Raw genomic sequence first — 19,516 nt, 5'->3', positions numbered from 1 at the left:
ATTAACATAACAGCAAATGTACAACGTTTTGACTAGGTTTTGTCATCAGTCTCTGTACTTGATGATGACAAAACCTTGTCGAAGCGTTGTGCATTTGCTGTTATGTTAATCTTATATTAAAGTTTTTCTTCATTACCCATTCAAGCCATCTCCAACCATTATTGGTCTCAAAGTGGGTTCCTCGTCATCGAGAGAGATACTTTGTTTGGAAAATGGGTTAACCCAGAGTTTATCGCATTTTTAATATTTTATCCTACACTAAAGGCTACAGTAAATCCTTCAGTTTTTTCGCAAGTAGATTTATCCGAGATGTCATATTTACTTTCTACAATATCCTTATTCTTCTTTTAATTTTATTAAGGCTTCTATGAAACAACGAAGAAACCCTAAGTCTTTCTTTCCGTTGAATGATAACAACACCATGGGTACACTCTGATAACAAGACTCCGAATGAGTGCGCTTTATCACGTGATTTTAACGTCATATCCGATTGTAAGCACTCGTAATTTTAGTATTAGTTCTCGGAAAATTCACTTCATTTTCGAAACAAGGTATTAACTAGTTATAAATTGTCTTCTGCCGTATATGGTATAAAATTTGAGTATATTATTTATGAAAAAATATTGTGACAAGAAAGCTTGAAAAAAGAACTTAAACTTACAATTTTGTTAGAACAAACTATACTGTGTTGTGTATGTGTAAATGTCGGTCAGAATATGGCGTCGATTTAAATAATGTGTATTTCTAATATTTCTATTACTATTAAGGTTTTGAATTGCATTTATACAATCATTTTATGGGAAAATAGGAACAATGTTTGTTTAAGAACAGCAATGCTTATAAGTTGTAAGTAAAATCAGAATAAAATTTCTGAATTACAAAATCAGTGAACTAAATACTGGTTTAGTTAAAGTTAAACTTTTATACTTATAGTTAATATTTTACATTTCTGTAAAATGCACAGTGTTATCGTTATTGTTAATCATCAACTTAATATTAATTTTTGTTATTATTATATTAATAATATTATGGTATAGTGTATTGAAATTCTACTAGTACTAATAATAACTTATATAGTACTATTTCTAATTCTAGAACATTCTAACACCGATTTTAGCTCAAATATTGGGCAAGGGATTCGGTTTTTTACTATTTGATATGGACCAAGTTCTTCTAAGTTATATTCGAACAGCTTTTTAAAGTTTTAGATTTACAACCAGCACTGCAACTAATTAATACTATCAGGAACACAGTAGTCACAATACTATTTACCATTGTAAATTGTAATCTTTAGCCTTTATGTCTGTTGACTGTAATTGGTAGTTTTCTGTTGATTTTGTATCGGTAATGATACTTGTCAGTTTTGACTGTAAATGTAAGAATCTCATTAGTGAGAAAGATAGTGTAATTTAAAAATGTTTAGTATTACTGTCTAGTATATGTATTATTAATTAAAAAAGGCAATATACATAGCAATTATGTACATATTAAATCTCTTAAGTGATGATTGTGAGTCAGTAATTTTTATAATTATAATTATATAGTATAAAATGTGGGTTACCTTATGATTCATAGTGAAAACTGCAAATTATGTAATATGATAACTTGTCATTTTCATACTTCTCAAAAAAGAGGTATTTCCTGACTTCATAAAGTTTAAAAGTGGAGATAAGTATTGTTTTTATAGATATGTTAAAGTGGTATTAGATTTCCCTGGAAGACTTCATATTGCTTTGTAATACAAATGAAGTTTTATGTGGATAATCACTGCTTTTTTCAAAAAAATCAGCTTGTTTATGTAAGATATAAAAAGTCAATATCTTGCATGCAATGTACTGTGTATGTATATATATATAATTATATATATATATATATATATACAGTACCAGTAAACTCTTAATATTATGCCCACCTCTGCAGTATACATTGAGGTTAAATTAGGACAGAATGGCAACCTGTCCTTTTACCATTTGGGCCATTAGTGGTTATGGTCCTCTAGTTGGAAGAAAAAATGTAAACATCAGAGATCAATCCATGGCAAAACAAACCACATAAATGTTTTTGTGCTGCATGTATGCACAGGAGTTTGATGTCATTTAGTGATATAAAGTGTAGATTCAATACAAAGAACTTAGGAGGTACCTAATGCTTCTGAACAAGGCTATGTGTATAAAGTCTGTTTACTGCAAAGTGAATCATAAAAGGAATTTCCCCTTCCTTCAAAATTACAATTTAGCCACTGACCATATGCAATGTATTATCTTTATCTTATTTACATCAGTGGTGTGTACAGCTTCTGCCATTATTGCAAGAATAAAAGTTTATTATTGTTACAGCATACTATGGATTAATTTGAAACAGTATCTTTGGCCCTGCAAGTTTTAAATGTGTATTATTTGAGCAGGTATAATATATTTTTTCTGAACATGTATGAACATTGCATTTAATTATTTTTAATTGTAATAAAATTTGTATTGATAGGCCTAGCTCTAGTACTTTGCTGCATTGTCAAAACTTGAATTATACAGCAACATGTGTACTTTTATAACTTTTTTATTATAGCATCTTGCTTCAGAAGTCAAGAGTTTTAGTGAATGTAGTGTTTGTCTCTGAATTACATGTACTTTGTTATTATTCTTGCATTCAGTTTCTGTTTAACTTTAAAAAAAAAAGTAAAAAATAAGATTGTTTACATCCACAAATAAATTGTATACTTCGGTAAGCAAGACTATATGTGCTTATAATTATGAGTATTTTTAGGTAATCAGTTTTATACATAGAGATATTTTGAACTTTAATTTCACAGTAAAACTGTGAGTCATCAATATGTCCTCAAAGCATGCAGTTGAAGGCCTGGTAGACATCAATTTGGTAGAATGAGTGGGATTGACCATCATGGGATTGACCATCACAATTGGCTGCAGATCTGCAAAGTCATTGAGAAAGTTAGAGCATTTTAGATATCTTCTAACAAGGACTCAAACATTATAAAAAAGAGAAGTAGATAAAAGATTGGAAGAACAAAAATAACTCGACAACAATACATACGGTGTGTTGTGAAATTATTAAAAGGATCTAGGATATATTCTGTTCACATTTGTTCTACATATTAATATCGGACTTCGGTTGTTCAAGAAACTAAAAATTGTAAGAATGCAATGTTTATCTCTATACAAATAAAATATTTATGGTAGGATTTCCTTCATACATATAGTTTGCTACATGAAAGCCCTGACAGACTAGACCACTTACAAGCCTACTTGGCAAGTTTAACAATGGAACAGCTTGGCTAAGAATAACTTTCCACTCATCTTCAGTATGCTATTTGGAACTTCAAGAACTATATGGCTAATTTTCTGTGCAGCTATGCTTCATGTGTCTGAAGGTATGCCTATACCACATCACATCCAACAAGCCTCATGCATGAATGTGATCTCTTCAACAGGCACAAAGTTCACAACATCTTATCCATATTGTGGACTCTTAAAGGAAGTAAAAAACTGTGAATTATTCCTTTACATGCACCAATAAGTTAACCATTGAATTCATTTTATCCAGCTCTGACTTTTTTTTTGGGGTTAATCAGTGACATCTTTTATTCTTATGTTTTCCTCACTACATTCTCTAGTGAGTGTCCCCTGCTAGGACAGTGGTAAGTCTATGAATTTACAAGGCTAAAATGAAGGGTTTGATTCCCCTTGATGGACACAGCAGATAGCCTGATGTGGCTTTGCTATAAGAAAAACACAAACACACTAGTGAGAATTTGAAACTGTGATGTGCATTATAACTACGTCACATTTGCCAGGCATGTGATCTAATAAGCTTGATTTGTTATTCATCACTAAATATTCATGGTCTCTTATATGTGTTTATAACCATTCAGTTGTTTAAATGTGAAGTGTATCATAATAGCAAAAAAATTCCAATTTTGACAGCTTAATTTCAGATCTGTTTAAAATGTCACGTTTATATACTAATTTATCAAACTAAATTGCTAGCACATATAAATATTTTCATAAAGAACTTGAAAATATTAAATGTTTTTTTAAAATAATGTGGTTGGTTATATCATACGTAATTATTTGGATAAAATAAAAAAATGTTATATAAAAGCAAATGTGTAAAATATTGCCATAAACAAGCAAACATGTGTCATATTAAATGTAAAAACATAAAGACATTGAATGAACAGTAGTTTCTAAACCTGAAAATATAATACAATATTTTTTTGAAGATAGCTTTTATATGCGGAAACATCTGTTAGCTGAGTTCTTGCACAGATCTTAAAATATAACGTTGATAAACGGAAACATCGGCATATGTAGATCTTGAAAGTCGAGTTGTTCAAAACTGGAAAATAGCATTGATAACTGGACCAATTGTTGGTTGAGTACATAAATGAAATGAGTTCTTTTTTATATGTATCTGAAGCAAAATATTGATTAATTTGCATTTAACACAAACTTGAGTTTCTTAACAGAATTAAAAATCTTGTTCAGAAGTAAGAGATATTTAAAAGTACAGTGATCTTGTTTACTTTTTAATATTCACACTAAAGCTTCTAAAAATTTTATTAATGCTATTTCATTTTGGTGGGGCCATTTTTTCACATCACATATATATATATATTGGCTATTTTGGTATTTAATAAAATGATGGTTTAAATTGTTTAAGTAAATATTAATATTGTATTTTTTTTTCTATTAGAATGGATGTCTTCATTTGTGGAATATGTCAAGAAGAGTTCCATGATATTGAAAAATTTGTAGATCACAAAAAAACCTTAGGTACAATAACCTGTGATGAATGTAAAACTCATTTCCACACACAAGATAAATGGAACCAACATGTCCTTGAAAAACACCAGCACCAGCTGGATTTTGAGAAAGAGGCCATTTCATTAAATCCTGGTGTTCAGGCTGAACCTAAGCAACCAGAAAACCAAACAGTTGAGGAAGAAAGAACAACAGGAAGTGTAATTCAAGATGCAGTTGAAACATGTGGTACGATTTGTCATAATATTATCAGATTCATAGCTGCCATTGAAAGATTTTATTTGTGAAAATTTCATGTTTTATTAATACTAGAAGTACTTTTTGATAAAAATAAGTGTTTTAACAAAGTAATATATTTTCAGTAACTGATCATAAAGGGAGTTTAATATATATCTGTGCGTAACTACAAATCTCTTAGTTTTAGGCATTAGTATAATGTGAAACTTTAGTTACAGGCTTGACTGTAGAAGAGCTAGAAGGAGTAACTTTTTTGCCTGATCCTAATGGAAACATCACTCTCATGGGGAATATACAGATAGTTCAGCCAGGCAGTAATGAATCTGAAGTTCTAGCTCTTACACAGTGTCCTTCTCAGGAAGGCCTTGAGAATGGAACAAGTCAGATGATCTTGACTCTACCAGAACAGTGCACAGCTATATCCAGTAATGTTAGTTTATCCAGAAATCCAACTATGTCCTTGGAGAGCTTTACCACTCTTAATTCTGGCAATGAAGTAATGACCCTAGAAGAAGAGAATCCAAACAGATCTTTAATAACAACTGCTAGCTGTGCAGAAGTGAAGGGAAATTTCCAATCAATTAGTAAGAGTTCATTTTGTTGCTCTAACTGATATTAACTGATAGAATTGCATGAATGTTTACTGGAAATATTTATGTTTATACACATCTATTTATACACACTTTATGGCAGTAAGTAGCAAATTATTATAGCAAGCATGTATGTTTGTAAATGGTAATGTGTGTGTGATGGTTATAATGTATTTTGTGTTTCAGTATTGAGTATTTTTATTTATTAGAAACTTAACTTTCTTTTTTTTTGTCTTTTTTATGAAACAATTTAAATAATTTTTAAATGTCCATCCATTACAATAAAATGGAGAAGTATATCTATGGTGTTTTAAAGAAAATAAATTGTATGTAAAATAACTTTTAGGATTACTGTAGATAAGAACTTTACCTAGTGAATTAAGTACTGACATTACTTTGTGTGCTACCCTTTTAAAAAATAAATGTTTATTGGTTTGTTTTTTGACATTCTTTCTTGGTGTCATTAGATCATGCTAACTATCATTATAAATGAAAAAGAACCAAAATCACCACTAGTAGCAAGGGTACCTAGTTGATAACCTAAGACTGAGTGGTTATAGAAGCTTTTTGTAGTTTGTCTGTTACTCATAGTTATGGTTATTTATTATTGTTAAAAGTAATTATTACTGATAAAAGTTATTACATAATACATAGAACAAGTTTTTGCTTTATGATTAAAAAATGGCACGAATAATGAAAATAGTTCTGTTGAAAAATGGAGTAGGCAGTACTTATGAGAACTTGTGAACTCAAAAACTGTCAGTGTTATATAAATTGTTTTACTTGAACTGTGTTATAGTATTGTCAATATATTTTTGAAAACATTACAAACAGTTGCCGACTCAAAATTGTATAGATACCATTATATTGCAAAAGATTTTTTTTAAAGGTAAGAATTAATTTCGTAGTTCTTTCTGTTTAGCAAAAATTTAAAATAATTCCACACAAATCCCCCCTCTCATTTTTTTTTATTTGTTATCAAATAGATAGCTTTGATGTACTTTATCCATTCTTCTGTTGAAGTAAGGTTTGTGGACTGTTTCTTCCTTCCATCCTCCCACTTGGCTACTATCTACTTAAAGGAAATTTATTGAAAATCCTTTGCTACTGTGTCTGCACTTAGTAGCAACCAATCACATTCATCATTTTATGAGTTGAAAGGATAACTTAAAAAGACACAGACTTTCTTGATCACTGATATTTCCATTGTGTACCTTTGTTATAGGTGTGTGTTGTGTACATGTCATTGTGCAAATAAAAAATTGAGTATAGCTAGAGATTATGTATTGTAATAAAAATAGTTTTGGTTTATAATTGAATCTATGGTGTGTGTTGACAGAACCTATGTTGGTGTTTGTATACATATTCACACTAGGGTTGTTGTTCTGGGAAGACATAATATTAAGAGATTTAGATCACAACGTATATGTATGGTATGTAACATATGTTTTATTATCATTTCAGAAAACAACCAGCCAGGAGATATCTTTGCCTGCTCTATTTGTCATTGCTTTTCTCTTTGTGAAAAAGAAATTATTAAACACCTTCAGGATATTCATAATGAGTTGGTAACATCTGGTAGTCCTGAGTCATTGCAGTTCATATCTAGGCTCGCTCCTCTAGCATGCAGTAGTGAGTCAAATTATGTCTTTTTTTATATATATATATATCAAGACAAAATAATGTTGAAGGAAATTGATACCAATAACTTATCTCCTGTATTAATTATCTGTAAAATTATTCATAACCATATCATATTACTGATAATTTTACAGAACTGTCATTTTGTTACACAAATTTGTGTCATAGCAAGCAAAGATAATTTTTTTTTTTGGATTATGAGTCAGAACTTTATTTCTAATTTTATCTTTAAATTACAGACATATTTTAGTGGTTCTGTAGAAAATATGAAGTACATAAACCATTAGTGCTACCTGGTGGAGAAATAAGGAATGTTTTGTAATTAGTATACTGTATTTAAATGAATAGTGAAGTGATAGAGTTCATTATTTATGATTTTCATAGTTTTAGTACTTTTTGATATTTTAAACACTTCTATCAACTCGTATAATGAGATATTAACTTTATCTGCAAAATCTTTTTTGTTCTTAAGTCCTATAATATGAGTTAAAGAAGTTAAACAATGTCTTTTTGTTGTAATGCACTATTGGAGTTAGATTGTAAATATACATGTAAATATGATTATTAATACTAACTTCCTATGAGAGCAAGCTACTTATCTGAAGCAAAACTGAAAATCAAACCATTAATGAGTATAGGTAATTGAATATAGTTATATTACATCATGGAAACTTCTGTTTGTGGTATGTCTAAATATATATTGAAGAGTTTGATAAATCTGCACAAAAATGTAGCAATTTACAAACTTATGGAAATTCTGTTTCTAGTACTTCTGGATAAAATTATTATCAAACTTAAGGTATTTATTATTATTTTTTAATGATTTTCTTTATTAACCAATTACAAATAAACAATTTGCTATAAAGAATGTTTTAGTGATGGTTTTATGAAGCTTATGCAGGTGGACATTTATCATACATATATTTTATAAACTTAGAAGAACCTTTGATAACATATGAACACACTTATTATTTTATACCTTTTATTTTCCACTTCCAGTCCTATAGAATGATATGCTGAGAGAAAAAGAATGTTTCCTATGAGGAATTTATTGCATAACCAACCTTGGGTTGTTTAATAAAGTAAAAGTAGAAAAAGCACTTTAATTTATTGTCAGATATTTGTCACAATACATGGCTCTCAAGTTAGTGATATACAAGTTTAGCAGAAGTAACTTCCCGATCTCTGATCGCCGTGAAACATTCGGGGATTTTTGGATATGGTCTAGATCTACAAGACATCTAGAAATAGAAGTTAGATGATATATTTAAAATATTTATGCTAATATGGAGAAGCTGGCCATTAGTGGTGAATTTTTAGAAAATATTTTGTCAGTATTCAGTAGACATGGCAAATGAACCCAACAAATTAAATGCTAAGCAGGGAGACCTTTGATAGATGAACTAAAGTTTGGATGGAAAAATTTTAATAATTTATTATTTTCATCACTTCATTAATTTTATTGCTATCCAACAACTTGTATATGTAAAGGATATCTTTTTTTCTATAAAACTTAGATTTGCTTGTACACTTTGGTATTTAAAAAAAACCACTCAAACTTAATCATTGTATACATTATAATTAATCTGGTGTAGCTGATGGTAATTTTGTAGTCTGTTGTATCATATGCTGCTTAGCTAATTTTGATAAAAGTTGCATTTACTTACAATATAGCTACTACTGTATATTTTCCATTTTTGATGTGATCTGTATAGTTATCATTACTCAAAATATTTGCTTAATGAACTCTAAATTTTTTCTTTGTATTCTTAAACTTCCCATTTCAGATGCAAGTGTGACACAAGTAGATGTTGATTCGGGAACAAAGGTGAGAGAAAAGCTGTCCTTCACACCAGTTGACACAACAAGCTCCGTAAACACTACAAGTGTCCGTCTGTATTTGGAACCATTTAGTGAATCATCTCAAACACAAGATGGGCCACCAGTTAAAAGAAGAAGAGGAAGGCCTCGCAAAAGTGAACAACAAAAGTACGGTTTAAATATTTTACAAAAGACAGTTATTATATTCTTTACTTTTATGCTCTGTTCTAGAAAAAAAATGATTTGCTTACAGAAATAGAATTTTTAACTGGTAAACCATAAATGTATTGTTTTAATATACAAGATAATCACAGTTGTATTAGCTTCTGTTTAATTTTTTTTTGTTTCCTGTAATGTTTTGATTCCATATCTTTGTTTTATTTCAATAGTTTATTAAGAGCTGTATGTTCTAGTTCCACCTGCATCCTCATAATATACAGTAAGATTATATTAAAAAGTTAGCAATACAAATAAATTTTATACAGTAAGTTCTAGAAAAACTACTTTAATGATGTTCTATGTATAAATATGTACATCCTCAGATCAACAGACTTATTGCAACCAACACAATCAGAAAAGTCCCCTGATCCTCCAGCACCTCCACAACCTGGTCCAGATGGACGTTACTCTTGTACCAAGTGTCAAAGGTCTTTTACTAAGGAGCGTCACCTTTTGGGACATAAGTGTCTTGGTGTGGGAGATTATATTGATCCTTTAGTGAAAATTGAAGAAAAAGAAGCAAGTTTTATATTAATTATGTCTCATCGTATTTTACATTATTTTAATAATGTTGTATAATACATTTTAATCTTTTCTTACAGAGTTGATTCATTTGATATTAATTATATGATTAGACTAAATTCAAGAAATACTTATCAGTAACTTGTTAATACGCTGTACTTGTGTTAATCAGCTGAAATAAAATGCTAGTTAAGATGTTAAGATTTGTTCACTAGAAACTTCTGCTGACAGCATACATGTTATCTTGAGTAATGCTACCAGCTTTCAGAACCATGTAATGTAGCATCTAGCAGTGAAGACAATCAGTATAATGATGGGTAGAATATATATAGATTCATGTATTTTCAAACAACTATAAAATTTAAAAATATTGTTTTTTCTCTAATTTCGTTTTAAAATGAGTTCTTACTCATGTCAGTCATCTCTAAAAACTTGTAATTTTACAGTTTTTGTTATGACTCGTATGCTGTTTTCTTTAACATTTTTGAAACTTCAAAATGTTTTTTGTTCCTTGTAATGTCAAACTTTCAAGATACATATATATATATATATTGAAATGTTTTTTCCCATATGATATAAAAAAAAAGCTTTCTTTACTTGTGCTGCCCTCTATCGGCGCAAATTTTCGCTAGTCAATAGCCTTGTTATTTTCACTTATTACTGCATACTAACATGCAAATGATCATGCAGCACCCTTCACCAATAAAAGTGCGACACTACCCCTATCGTAACTAGTGCCCTCTCTAATTATGCACATGTTAATGACTTCTCGATCAGCAGCCCTATTGCTTAGGCATTTTTTCTGCTCGCAGTTTAATTAACCTATCCACATGTTTTTACTTTCATGAATTTCTTCTTTAGTTAATTTGTTATTTTACGTTTTTGTTCTGTTTCTTGGAAAGTAATGACTTATTGTATTTTATCTTCTCTCCTCTTTCAATTTCAGGAGTTATGCACTCGCAGTTTTGGGTGGTCATGACTACGACTGCTCTTACTGCAGCAGCAGAACTTATGACCACATCTAATGGGTCGATACCATGATTCTTGGCCCATGAATTGCAATCTGAGGGTCGCGGGTTCGAACCCGCATCTCACCAAACATGCTCACCCTTTCAGCTGTGGGGGCATTTTAATGTGACAGTCAGTCCCACTATTTGTTGGTAAAAGAGTTGGCAGTGGGTGATGATGACTGATTGCCTTCCCTCTAGTCTTTCACTGCTAAATTAGGGACGGCTAGCACAGATAGCCCTCATGCAACTTTGTGTGAAAATTTAAAAAAACAAAAAACGTCTATCTAATGTTAGCCTTAAGCCTATACATGCATAATCGAAAGGAGGTCAATGTTTCAACTGTTATGATTAATGATAAAATTCGAGTTTAATTTTGTAAATATGATCGTTTTAGTTCGTATTGAAGGTTTATTGGTAAGAAGTTGAGACAGCCATGTTAGTTTTATTGTCTTAAGCATCTGTACTAGAATTTAACCTCCCTAAATATTTGTGTTATCAGTATTTGATTTTGTTGCAAATTCCTGCTCGCCCATACATATGCATACAAACATTGCGTGATACGGTGTGTGTTGTAATGTAACTAATTGAGCTATATACACTGTACTGTGTTACCAGGCATAGCCATTCACACTCATTTGAACTCTATACAAAATGTATGTGCATAAAATGCACAGTGGTGCAGCTTTTCCAAGATAGAAAATTTAGTGACTAAACTTGCATTATTAGCCAATTACAAAAGCAAACTTTTCCTAATTTTTTTTAGCCCCTTTGGTGGATTGTACCTACATTTTTCTTGAACAAAGTACACTCTTTTGTAAACAAAAAAAAGCGAACCAAATGATATTTTTGTGGGAGTTAAAATTTTCAAGTTCATAGTTAGGGAATTTACCGATGATTTTGGTCGAGGATCAGAGTCAACATTACATGTGTAGTGTGGGCATGGATAATTGTACAGTAGGCTGCGATGCTGTTTTGAGTAAGGGTCTGTTCCGCGGTGCTAGTCATCCATCGAACCACACTGGGGTTTAAGTTGGTCGTCCAAGGAAGTTTATAGTTGTCTTGGACGACCTTTAAAATCAAGCCCTGGCATGCATACTTACAGTTTTTTCAAGTATCTATATATATTGTTACCTCTACCATGAACTATTGCTAAATCAGTAATGTAGGGTAAAATGAATAGTTGATAACTCTGACATCAAATACATAATAACATGTTGAATGGCACTGTGTAAAAGTTCATGACATGCACACTTTGACCCCCACCTGTACACATAGGATTAAAACATAAATACAAGGGATGTATAATGGCTGGAGACGGCTTGAATGGGTAATGAAGAAAAACTTTAATACAAGTTTTTCTTCCTTACCCATTCAAGCCGTCTCCAGCCATTATTAGTCTCAAAGTGGGTTCCTCGTTATCGAACAAGAGATGTAATCGAATCATTGCTGCAGTCCTTGCCTGACTTAGATGTGTGTATGTAAAAGAACTCTATTACAATATCATTTTTTGTCATTTCATTTCATATAGTTAATTATGTATAACAAACGATTATTCAGAATTTCTAAGAATTAGATTGTTATGTCAAACACTTTAACCTTAGATTTTGTAGTATCAAAAAAAATTACAAATAACTGTTGTAATATTATCTTACTTGTAGTTCTTTCTAATGGGCAGGATAATAAAGAAAAAACAACTGGTCCAAATGATCTTCTAGCAGGAAATGATGAAGTTTGTAAAGAAGAAGATGATGATGAAGTTGATACAGACTTGACTGCAGATTTTACCATTTCTTCAGTTATTGACAACCCTCCATGGTCCAGAGGAGGAAATCGAAAAAGAGGTCGTGGTCGAGGAAGAGGCAGGAGCAATAGAAGAAGAATTAATAGGGAATTCATGACTGAAAAATGCATTCTTGAAACAGAAAATGAGGAACAAACACATTTGTCCCACTTTTCATCCAGTAAGTAATGATGTGAATTTCATTTCTTGTCTACATAAAAACTAATATATTTCATTAACATGTTTTACTGTAATATGTATAATAACTGCTAAAGAATGATTCTGTGACACATAAAAATTAAATTGCCATAGTTAGAATAGAAAGGCATTTGATTAGATTATAATTCAAATAAAAATTATTTTACAGGAATTGAAAATGTTAATTTGTAACCTCTATATCACTTGAATAATTAATTGCTTTTTATATTTATTTTTTTCCAGGAAGAAAAATAAGTTGTAATTATCAAGCTTAATTTTATACTAAAAACCTTTTTTTTATGTTTTGTGATATATTAATGACAAATAAATGTAGATTTTACTTCTTGAAGTTTTAAAAATCTCAGTTGCAAATGCAAGGCTTAAGTTACCCCATCAAGAGTAAACATCACTTTTTTCAGCTAAAGTTACTTATGCACTACATCTAGCTCAGTGTTAAAAAGTATGAATAATTTTTAATAGCCACAGATAACTATTTTTTGGTAAAAAGAAATCAGCAGTTGGTAATGGTTAGCTTATTTTTTCTTAATGCTTTTAATCAACAGAGACGCCTTCATTGCAGGTTTGGTTGCAGTATAAAGGTGGGTTTTTGACTGCTCAAGAATCAACTTAAAGATTTTTTAATGAACATTTTTACAACTGCTATGTGCTATTGAGTGGGAAATAATGTTACATACTTGGTTTCATAAACACTGAAACATATGCCTGTCAGACTTGCTACTGAAAAACCATCTTAATAAAGTCGTTTTTTAAAGAATAGTTTCAGTATAGGACTTGGACACTTTGGTTCCAGTCTTATGACATCTAAAATTGTAAAACAGACACCATCATTGTAGTAGTGGGTGCTGAATTGGACTAATCTTTGATTTTACGTATTATATTCTGTGTTTTCTTGTCATTGTACTTGTATTGAGAACAACAGCTTCAAAAAATATCTTTTATGGCAGTATCTTATGGAAAGTATTTGGGAAAAAAAACAGTCAAACAAAATATCTTTGACCAATAAAAGTTATTTACTGTCATTTGAAATATGTAAATGATAATTTTAGTTTTAACATCTCTGAGTGTTGAGTATCCATATAATTACTCATACTTTGGGCATTAATTTTGAGAGTGGGAGATTATTATTGATTAAGATCATGAAAAACGATGTAACATATTTCATCCTATTTAAAATTCTAAAATAAAAAAAGCTTATTTTGTGAATGCATATGAATTTGTGAACATAAAAACTCAATTATTATAAGTTTTTATGTACATTTTTAAAAGTAAATGGTATTTGATGCAAGTGAAAATAACCATTCATCACATGAGTACTGTGATGTACTTCAAAGCGGATCTAGAAATAATACCATGATGAAGCAGAAGCTGAATTACTAGTCTCTTATCTCTACAAACATGAAGTTTCAACACCTTTTATAAGACGTTTAGGTGAATGGACATCTCAATCTGTGGAGGATATCTGTAGTTTTTTGTTTTGTGAAATTTGTTTTTGCTATATATATAGTGCTTGACATCTTGCCACTTTAGAACCTAATGTATGATGATTTTGTTTACAAAAAATGTAATAAAATCTGTTTATAGCTCTTCACTGGATTTTTTGCGAGTATGTTTTAAAGATCAGTTTACTCTTCAAATTACCAAATTGTTTACATACTGTTCACTGCTGGTAGGGTTATATCGTATTGAGTTATTTTATGTTTGTTCATGCCACAACATTCAGTGTGAAGAAAGGACCAAAAATATTAGGAAAAAGTTTGTAAAAGATATGAGAACTCCAGAAAAACTTTGTGGAATTGTAATATTGATGGTATTTTGTTTAAATTATTTTATGTACCTCATTCATATGTTATTAGGGACATGTTACTAACAAAGTAATGAACCCACAAGCAATTTCTTGCATAAATTGTTGAAAAACTTTGTTTAGCAATCCATTGGGGGTCCATATGGATTCTGTTGAATGTAAGGTTAAATATTTTCAAGATAAAGTCAGATACATTTGTAATAGTGATGAAACTCAACCATGTCAGTCTTACTGGTATCTGTAGAAAACAGTTTTAAAAATTAGTTTGTTAAAAAAGAAAACTAATTTCTTTTTTATCATTTAACTTATTTCATGGACTTTGAAAAGGTTAATTGTGTTGCAGTCTTGATTTCACTCAGAGCCAAAGATCTGAGCTACTTATACCACCCACCGTGAAAAGTAATTGTTGAACATCTTAGTTAGTCTAAGAGCCACTCAACAATAACTTGTGGTAAATCTACATTTTTATTCTTTAAATTGTGTCACATTTTGAAATGTGAATGATAGTGTGATTAATTCCTAAAAATTTAGTGTAGAATATCCTGCTTGCAAAATAAAATTTGGCATCAACAGTATTCATGCCTGTTCTCCCATCATTTCAAAAGTCAATGTTGAGCTTTGCCTGTATGTGCAGCTTTTCAAATACAGTGTGTTAAGTAGCCACTGTAAATGGGAGATAGAAGAACGTTTGGACAAACACCACTGCTCGCAATATATATATGTGAACTGCAATTCTTAAACCTTGAATAGATATAACTGATGACAAAAATTATTTAAATGAATATCATTCTAAGCATATGGCAAGGCAAAATCTAACAGTATAGAACTTAGCTTTGGCCGTGGTATAAAAACTTCCAATAACTATCAATTTAATCATCAAAATTTTCAATAAACATATCAAAATGTAAAGTATTGTTAACTATATTAAGTGTTTAAGTTTCAAGTTAAACTTAAATAATCTGCTCTTTTTTTATAATCTTACAGTTCTTGTTGAAGATCCTATGGCAGTCGATGAAAAGCCTAAAAGAAATTGGCGAGAGGACCCTTTCCATGTACCTATTTTCAATTCTAAAGAAGAACAAGCAGAATTTGAAGAGAAGGTGAATGCTGTTGACCTCAGTTGTGTTGATGACATGTTTGTAAGACATGAGGTATCACAAGAAGTTAACACTGAGTTAACTGGACGACCCAAGCGAAGAGAAAATAATGAGCTCATTGTTTTCTCATGCAATGTTTGCAAGAAGGTGGGTATTTTTGGGAAGCTAAACTGTATATTTCACTACTGTAGTGTCATACATTATATTTTCATTAGTAGAATTTTTTGGGCAAAGTATTCTTTAACTATTTCGCAAGTGTTCATGTCACAACCTTTCACAGAGTTAAGTTCAAAATTTATTTAAACTACTTTATTGTTAATATATACACATAAACTTGGAATCAAAATGTAATCATTAAATCAAATTTTAATATTATTTAAATTTTGATTTCTTAATTTTATGAGGAAATATTTTTAAAAAACTTCAATCTTCCCTAGCATGAGAATTGTGACATTTGTTATCTATGTCTTCCCTTTTCTTTAATTTATTAACCACCCCTCTGAGAACTGTAGAGTTCAATGTAAATTACTCATTATAATGTAGTTATTGCTCAGGCAAAACGTAATTTTTATAACTTTGAATCTTATATGGTTTCAGAGCCATAAACTTGAAAATGAGACCCTCCTGCCACATCCTTTTTCACAAATTGCCAATGGTTCTTTTTGATGTTTAATACTGTATTATTTATAACCAATAGAAAGCCAAAGTTTCAGTATATCAAATGATGTATTATATTATTTTGTTTTCTGCACAGGTAATTGTCAGTTTCGCTTCCAGTTCAAAATTGATTCCCATGGAAAAGACATTGACAGGCTTAGCTGAAATTCTAATGGCTCTTGTTGCATAGTTAGAAAGTCAGAATAGTTGTGATAGTTAATGAACATGGTCTGCATCTTGCATGTTATTATTCTGTGTTCTTTGGAGCATTACTTAATTTAATAAAAAAATTACTTAATGCAGTTGTACCATTAGTATAAAAAAGTAGGGTTAAGTGTTTTTGACAGTCGACAGTAAAAAGAGGGTGACCCGGGTAAGTACTTTATTTCTTGTTTTTCATGTGTACTCTATTTATTATTATAAAATGTAAAAATTAGAAACTTTTTAGGTTAGTTAAGTTTAGATTAGATGAAATAAAGAATAATAATATCAATTTTTTTTATGAGGTATGCTTGCAAGCATCTGGTGATTAGCCCATGTGTTATGTAATTTAATAGGGTAATGTGAGCTGCACTTTTGCCAAGTAATCTCAAATTTTATGGCAGGAATATTAGTTGAAACACCATTCAAAGGGCAATAAAACAATAAAATTTAAGTATAAACAAATGTATACTGTTACAATATTTAAGCTGTTTAGGATAAATAAATCAAGTTTCATGTTAGTCATCTTAACCAACCTCGTATTGAGTTAGGATAAAGAAAATAACAGATAAAATATTAAGTTTTTTGAAAAATTATTTGGTATTTATTTAGGAGGTTTTAGGGATTATGCAAAAAAAATTTGAAAATTTTCAGATCAAGAAAAGTATTCTTAATCTTAATGTGAAAATCACTTTGCACTCAGAGCAGTCAACACTCTGACACCATATAATTAAACAAAAAATTTTAGTAAATTACTTAATGAACAATTTTTATTTTTTTTACGAAAGACTTAAAGTTTACTGAAAGCTTGCCAAATTTCGTGAAGATACAATAAGTACTTTCAGAGTTATAGTATGTATACCACCATGTTATAAGGTTTTTAGTCATTTATATCAAGACTTCTTGAACCTACGTGTTTTTCTAACATCATAAATATACCACTATGGTTATAGGGTGGTTACGAGTTTCTGTAAAATACAGATACCTGTCATAATATGGTTAATCATCATTTCTCCTTATTTAATAAATAGTTTAAATTGGTAAATAATAACTACGGTGATATAAACATCAAATTTTAAAATATAATATATTAAAAGTGAGCGAAAACCTCTTTTAAAATGTTAATTTTTTTTATAGCAGTATTCCTTTCCAATTTCATTATCTGAAGAAAAAAAATAGTGAAATAGGTACAAAGAAAATAAATGAGTGTAGAATATGCCATATGTAAAAAATAGAATAGTGTGTATTTGAAAAAAAGTTTTTTTGATAATGTGTTTTATTTAGTAATTATTTTACTTATGATCTGGAAAGAAACAGAATGTATGTGAATTACTGTTGTACTTACTTATTTCTGCATGATGTCAATTACAGGTAATTAAGTCTCTCTCGCACATTCGTCTACATTGTGTCACTCACACGAATTTGAAGCCATTCAAGTGTCTGCAGTGCCCATCAGCCTTCAATGCTAAAGGAAATCTCTATACCCATATGAGAAAACATACAGGAAACTACTTCAGATGTCCAAAATGTGACTTTTACAGCTGTAATCGTAGTCACTTAGCAGAGCACGAGGTATTTACTCATGATTTTTATATAGCCTTATGTAGTTGCCAAACAGAACATGGACTTGTGTCTGAATTGTGTAGAGTTATAATCCTGTTCACCACAAAGAAGTTGAGATAGAAGTGTTATGTTAACAAGAGTGTAATCCTCTTAACTTGACAGTGCTCAGTGTCGGATCTGGCACTTCACATATATAATGCTACTCACTGCACAGAACTCAAGAGAGATCTGATATTAACCCAGCTGTAATAGTACTCACCACACTGGACTTGATGAATATAGTATTAAACTGGCTATAAACTTATTCACCACAGTGGACTGAAAGGAAGGATGTGGTATTAATTAACCCTATGTGTACAGGTGATGATCATTGTGTTATAATTATACAACTTTTTTATCAATATGTGTTTGTAAACTTGGAATCAAAATGTAATTTATTATTCAAATTTTAAAATTATATAAGTTTTAATTTCTTAATCTAGAAAAGGAAATATTTAAATAAACTCTTCATCTTTACTTCTCTGTATCACATGGTGCTTCTCTGCTGTAGCTTTTCTTCATTCCTTTATATGATTCCAGAATGTCCACAAATTAGAAACATCAACTATAGGCCATAATTTAAAATAAGAACCTCCCACCCCTTGTGACTCAGCTATAAATCTGAAGGTTTACAATGTTAGAAACTGGGTTTTAATATCCATGGGGGGCACAGCACAGATGTAGTCCACTCAATATACAAGAGTGAAATGAGGAGTCTGATGTTAACACAGCCGTAATCCTATTCACCATACAGGACTCAAGGGTACTAACACAGATATAGTACTACATATCACACAGGAGTGGAGTCCTGGGTCTGATGTTAACACAGCTGTAATCCTATTCACCATACAGGACTCAAGGGTACTAACACAGATATAGTACTACATATCACACAGGAGTGGAGTTCTGGGTCTGATGTTAACACAGCTGTAATCCTATTTGCCACAAAAGACTTGTAGTAGAAGTCTAATTCTAATACAGATGTAATTCTACTCATATGACAAGCTGTGAAGTAGTTAAGATATCTGTGTTTTTTATAGTTTTAGTCTTATTCACATGAAATAACATAAGGTAGGTATGCATTTTCCAAATATAGTCCTATAAACAAGAAAATCATAAAATGAGGATCTTAGTTTTGTTCAACTATAATCCTATTCCATGATAGGGTTTGTGGAAAGCATCAGGGTTTTGAACAGATTTAACCTTGTTCACACTACAAAGCATAAGGTAAGTATTTGGGATTGTACCATAACTCTCTCCAGATGGGTAACGGATCAAAGGGCATGTCATTGCATTTGTTGACTCATTCAAAATTTTATTGAACTACTATTTCATGAATTT

At 30.6% G+C, this 19,516-nt stretch overlaps 1 protein-coding gene across 4 annotated transcripts in view; it reads left to right on the top strand.

The window, feature by feature from the left end:
• Positions 1 to 492: 492 nt before the first annotated feature.
• LOC106465144 (zinc finger protein ZFAT-like) overlaps positions 493 to 19,516 on the top strand; it is a 40,602-nt gene continuing 21,578 nt past the window's right edge. The window contains exons 1-9 of one of the 4 annotated variants that reach the window (XM_022392977.1): positions 493 to 551; positions 4,711 to 5,006; positions 5,228 to 5,599; positions 7,070 to 7,237; positions 9,034 to 9,235; positions 9,610 to 9,805; positions 12,494 to 12,779; positions 15,603 to 15,862; positions 17,945 to 18,145. In XM_022392977.1, coding sequence (XP_022248685.1) covers positions 4,712 to 5,006; positions 5,228 to 5,599; positions 7,070 to 7,237; positions 9,034 to 9,235; positions 9,610 to 9,805; positions 12,494 to 12,779; positions 15,603 to 15,862; positions 17,945 to 18,145 — 1,980 coding nt within the window. In that variant the 5' untranslated portion in view covers positions 493 to 551; position 4,711. Of the gene's footprint in view, positions 552 to 729; positions 847 to 2,880; positions 2,946 to 4,710; positions 5,007 to 5,227; positions 5,600 to 7,069; positions 7,238 to 9,033; positions 9,236 to 9,609; positions 9,806 to 12,493; positions 12,780 to 15,602; positions 15,863 to 17,944; positions 18,146 to 19,516 lie in introns of those variants that run through there. The other 3 variants (XM_022392978.1, XM_022392976.1, XM_022392975.1) reach the window with 3 other exon arrangements.

This window comes from Limulus polyphemus, unplaced genomic scaffold, assembly GCF_000517525.1.
Source record: "Limulus polyphemus unplaced genomic scaffold, Limulus_polyphemus-2.1.2 Scaffold1848, whole genome shotgun sequence".
Classification (NCBI taxonomy): domain Eukaryota; kingdom Metazoa; phylum Arthropoda; class Merostomata; order Xiphosura; family Limulidae; genus Limulus; species Limulus polyphemus.
Note: the sequence above shows the minus strand (reverse complement) of the source record. Positions and strands in the feature narration are given on the sequence as shown.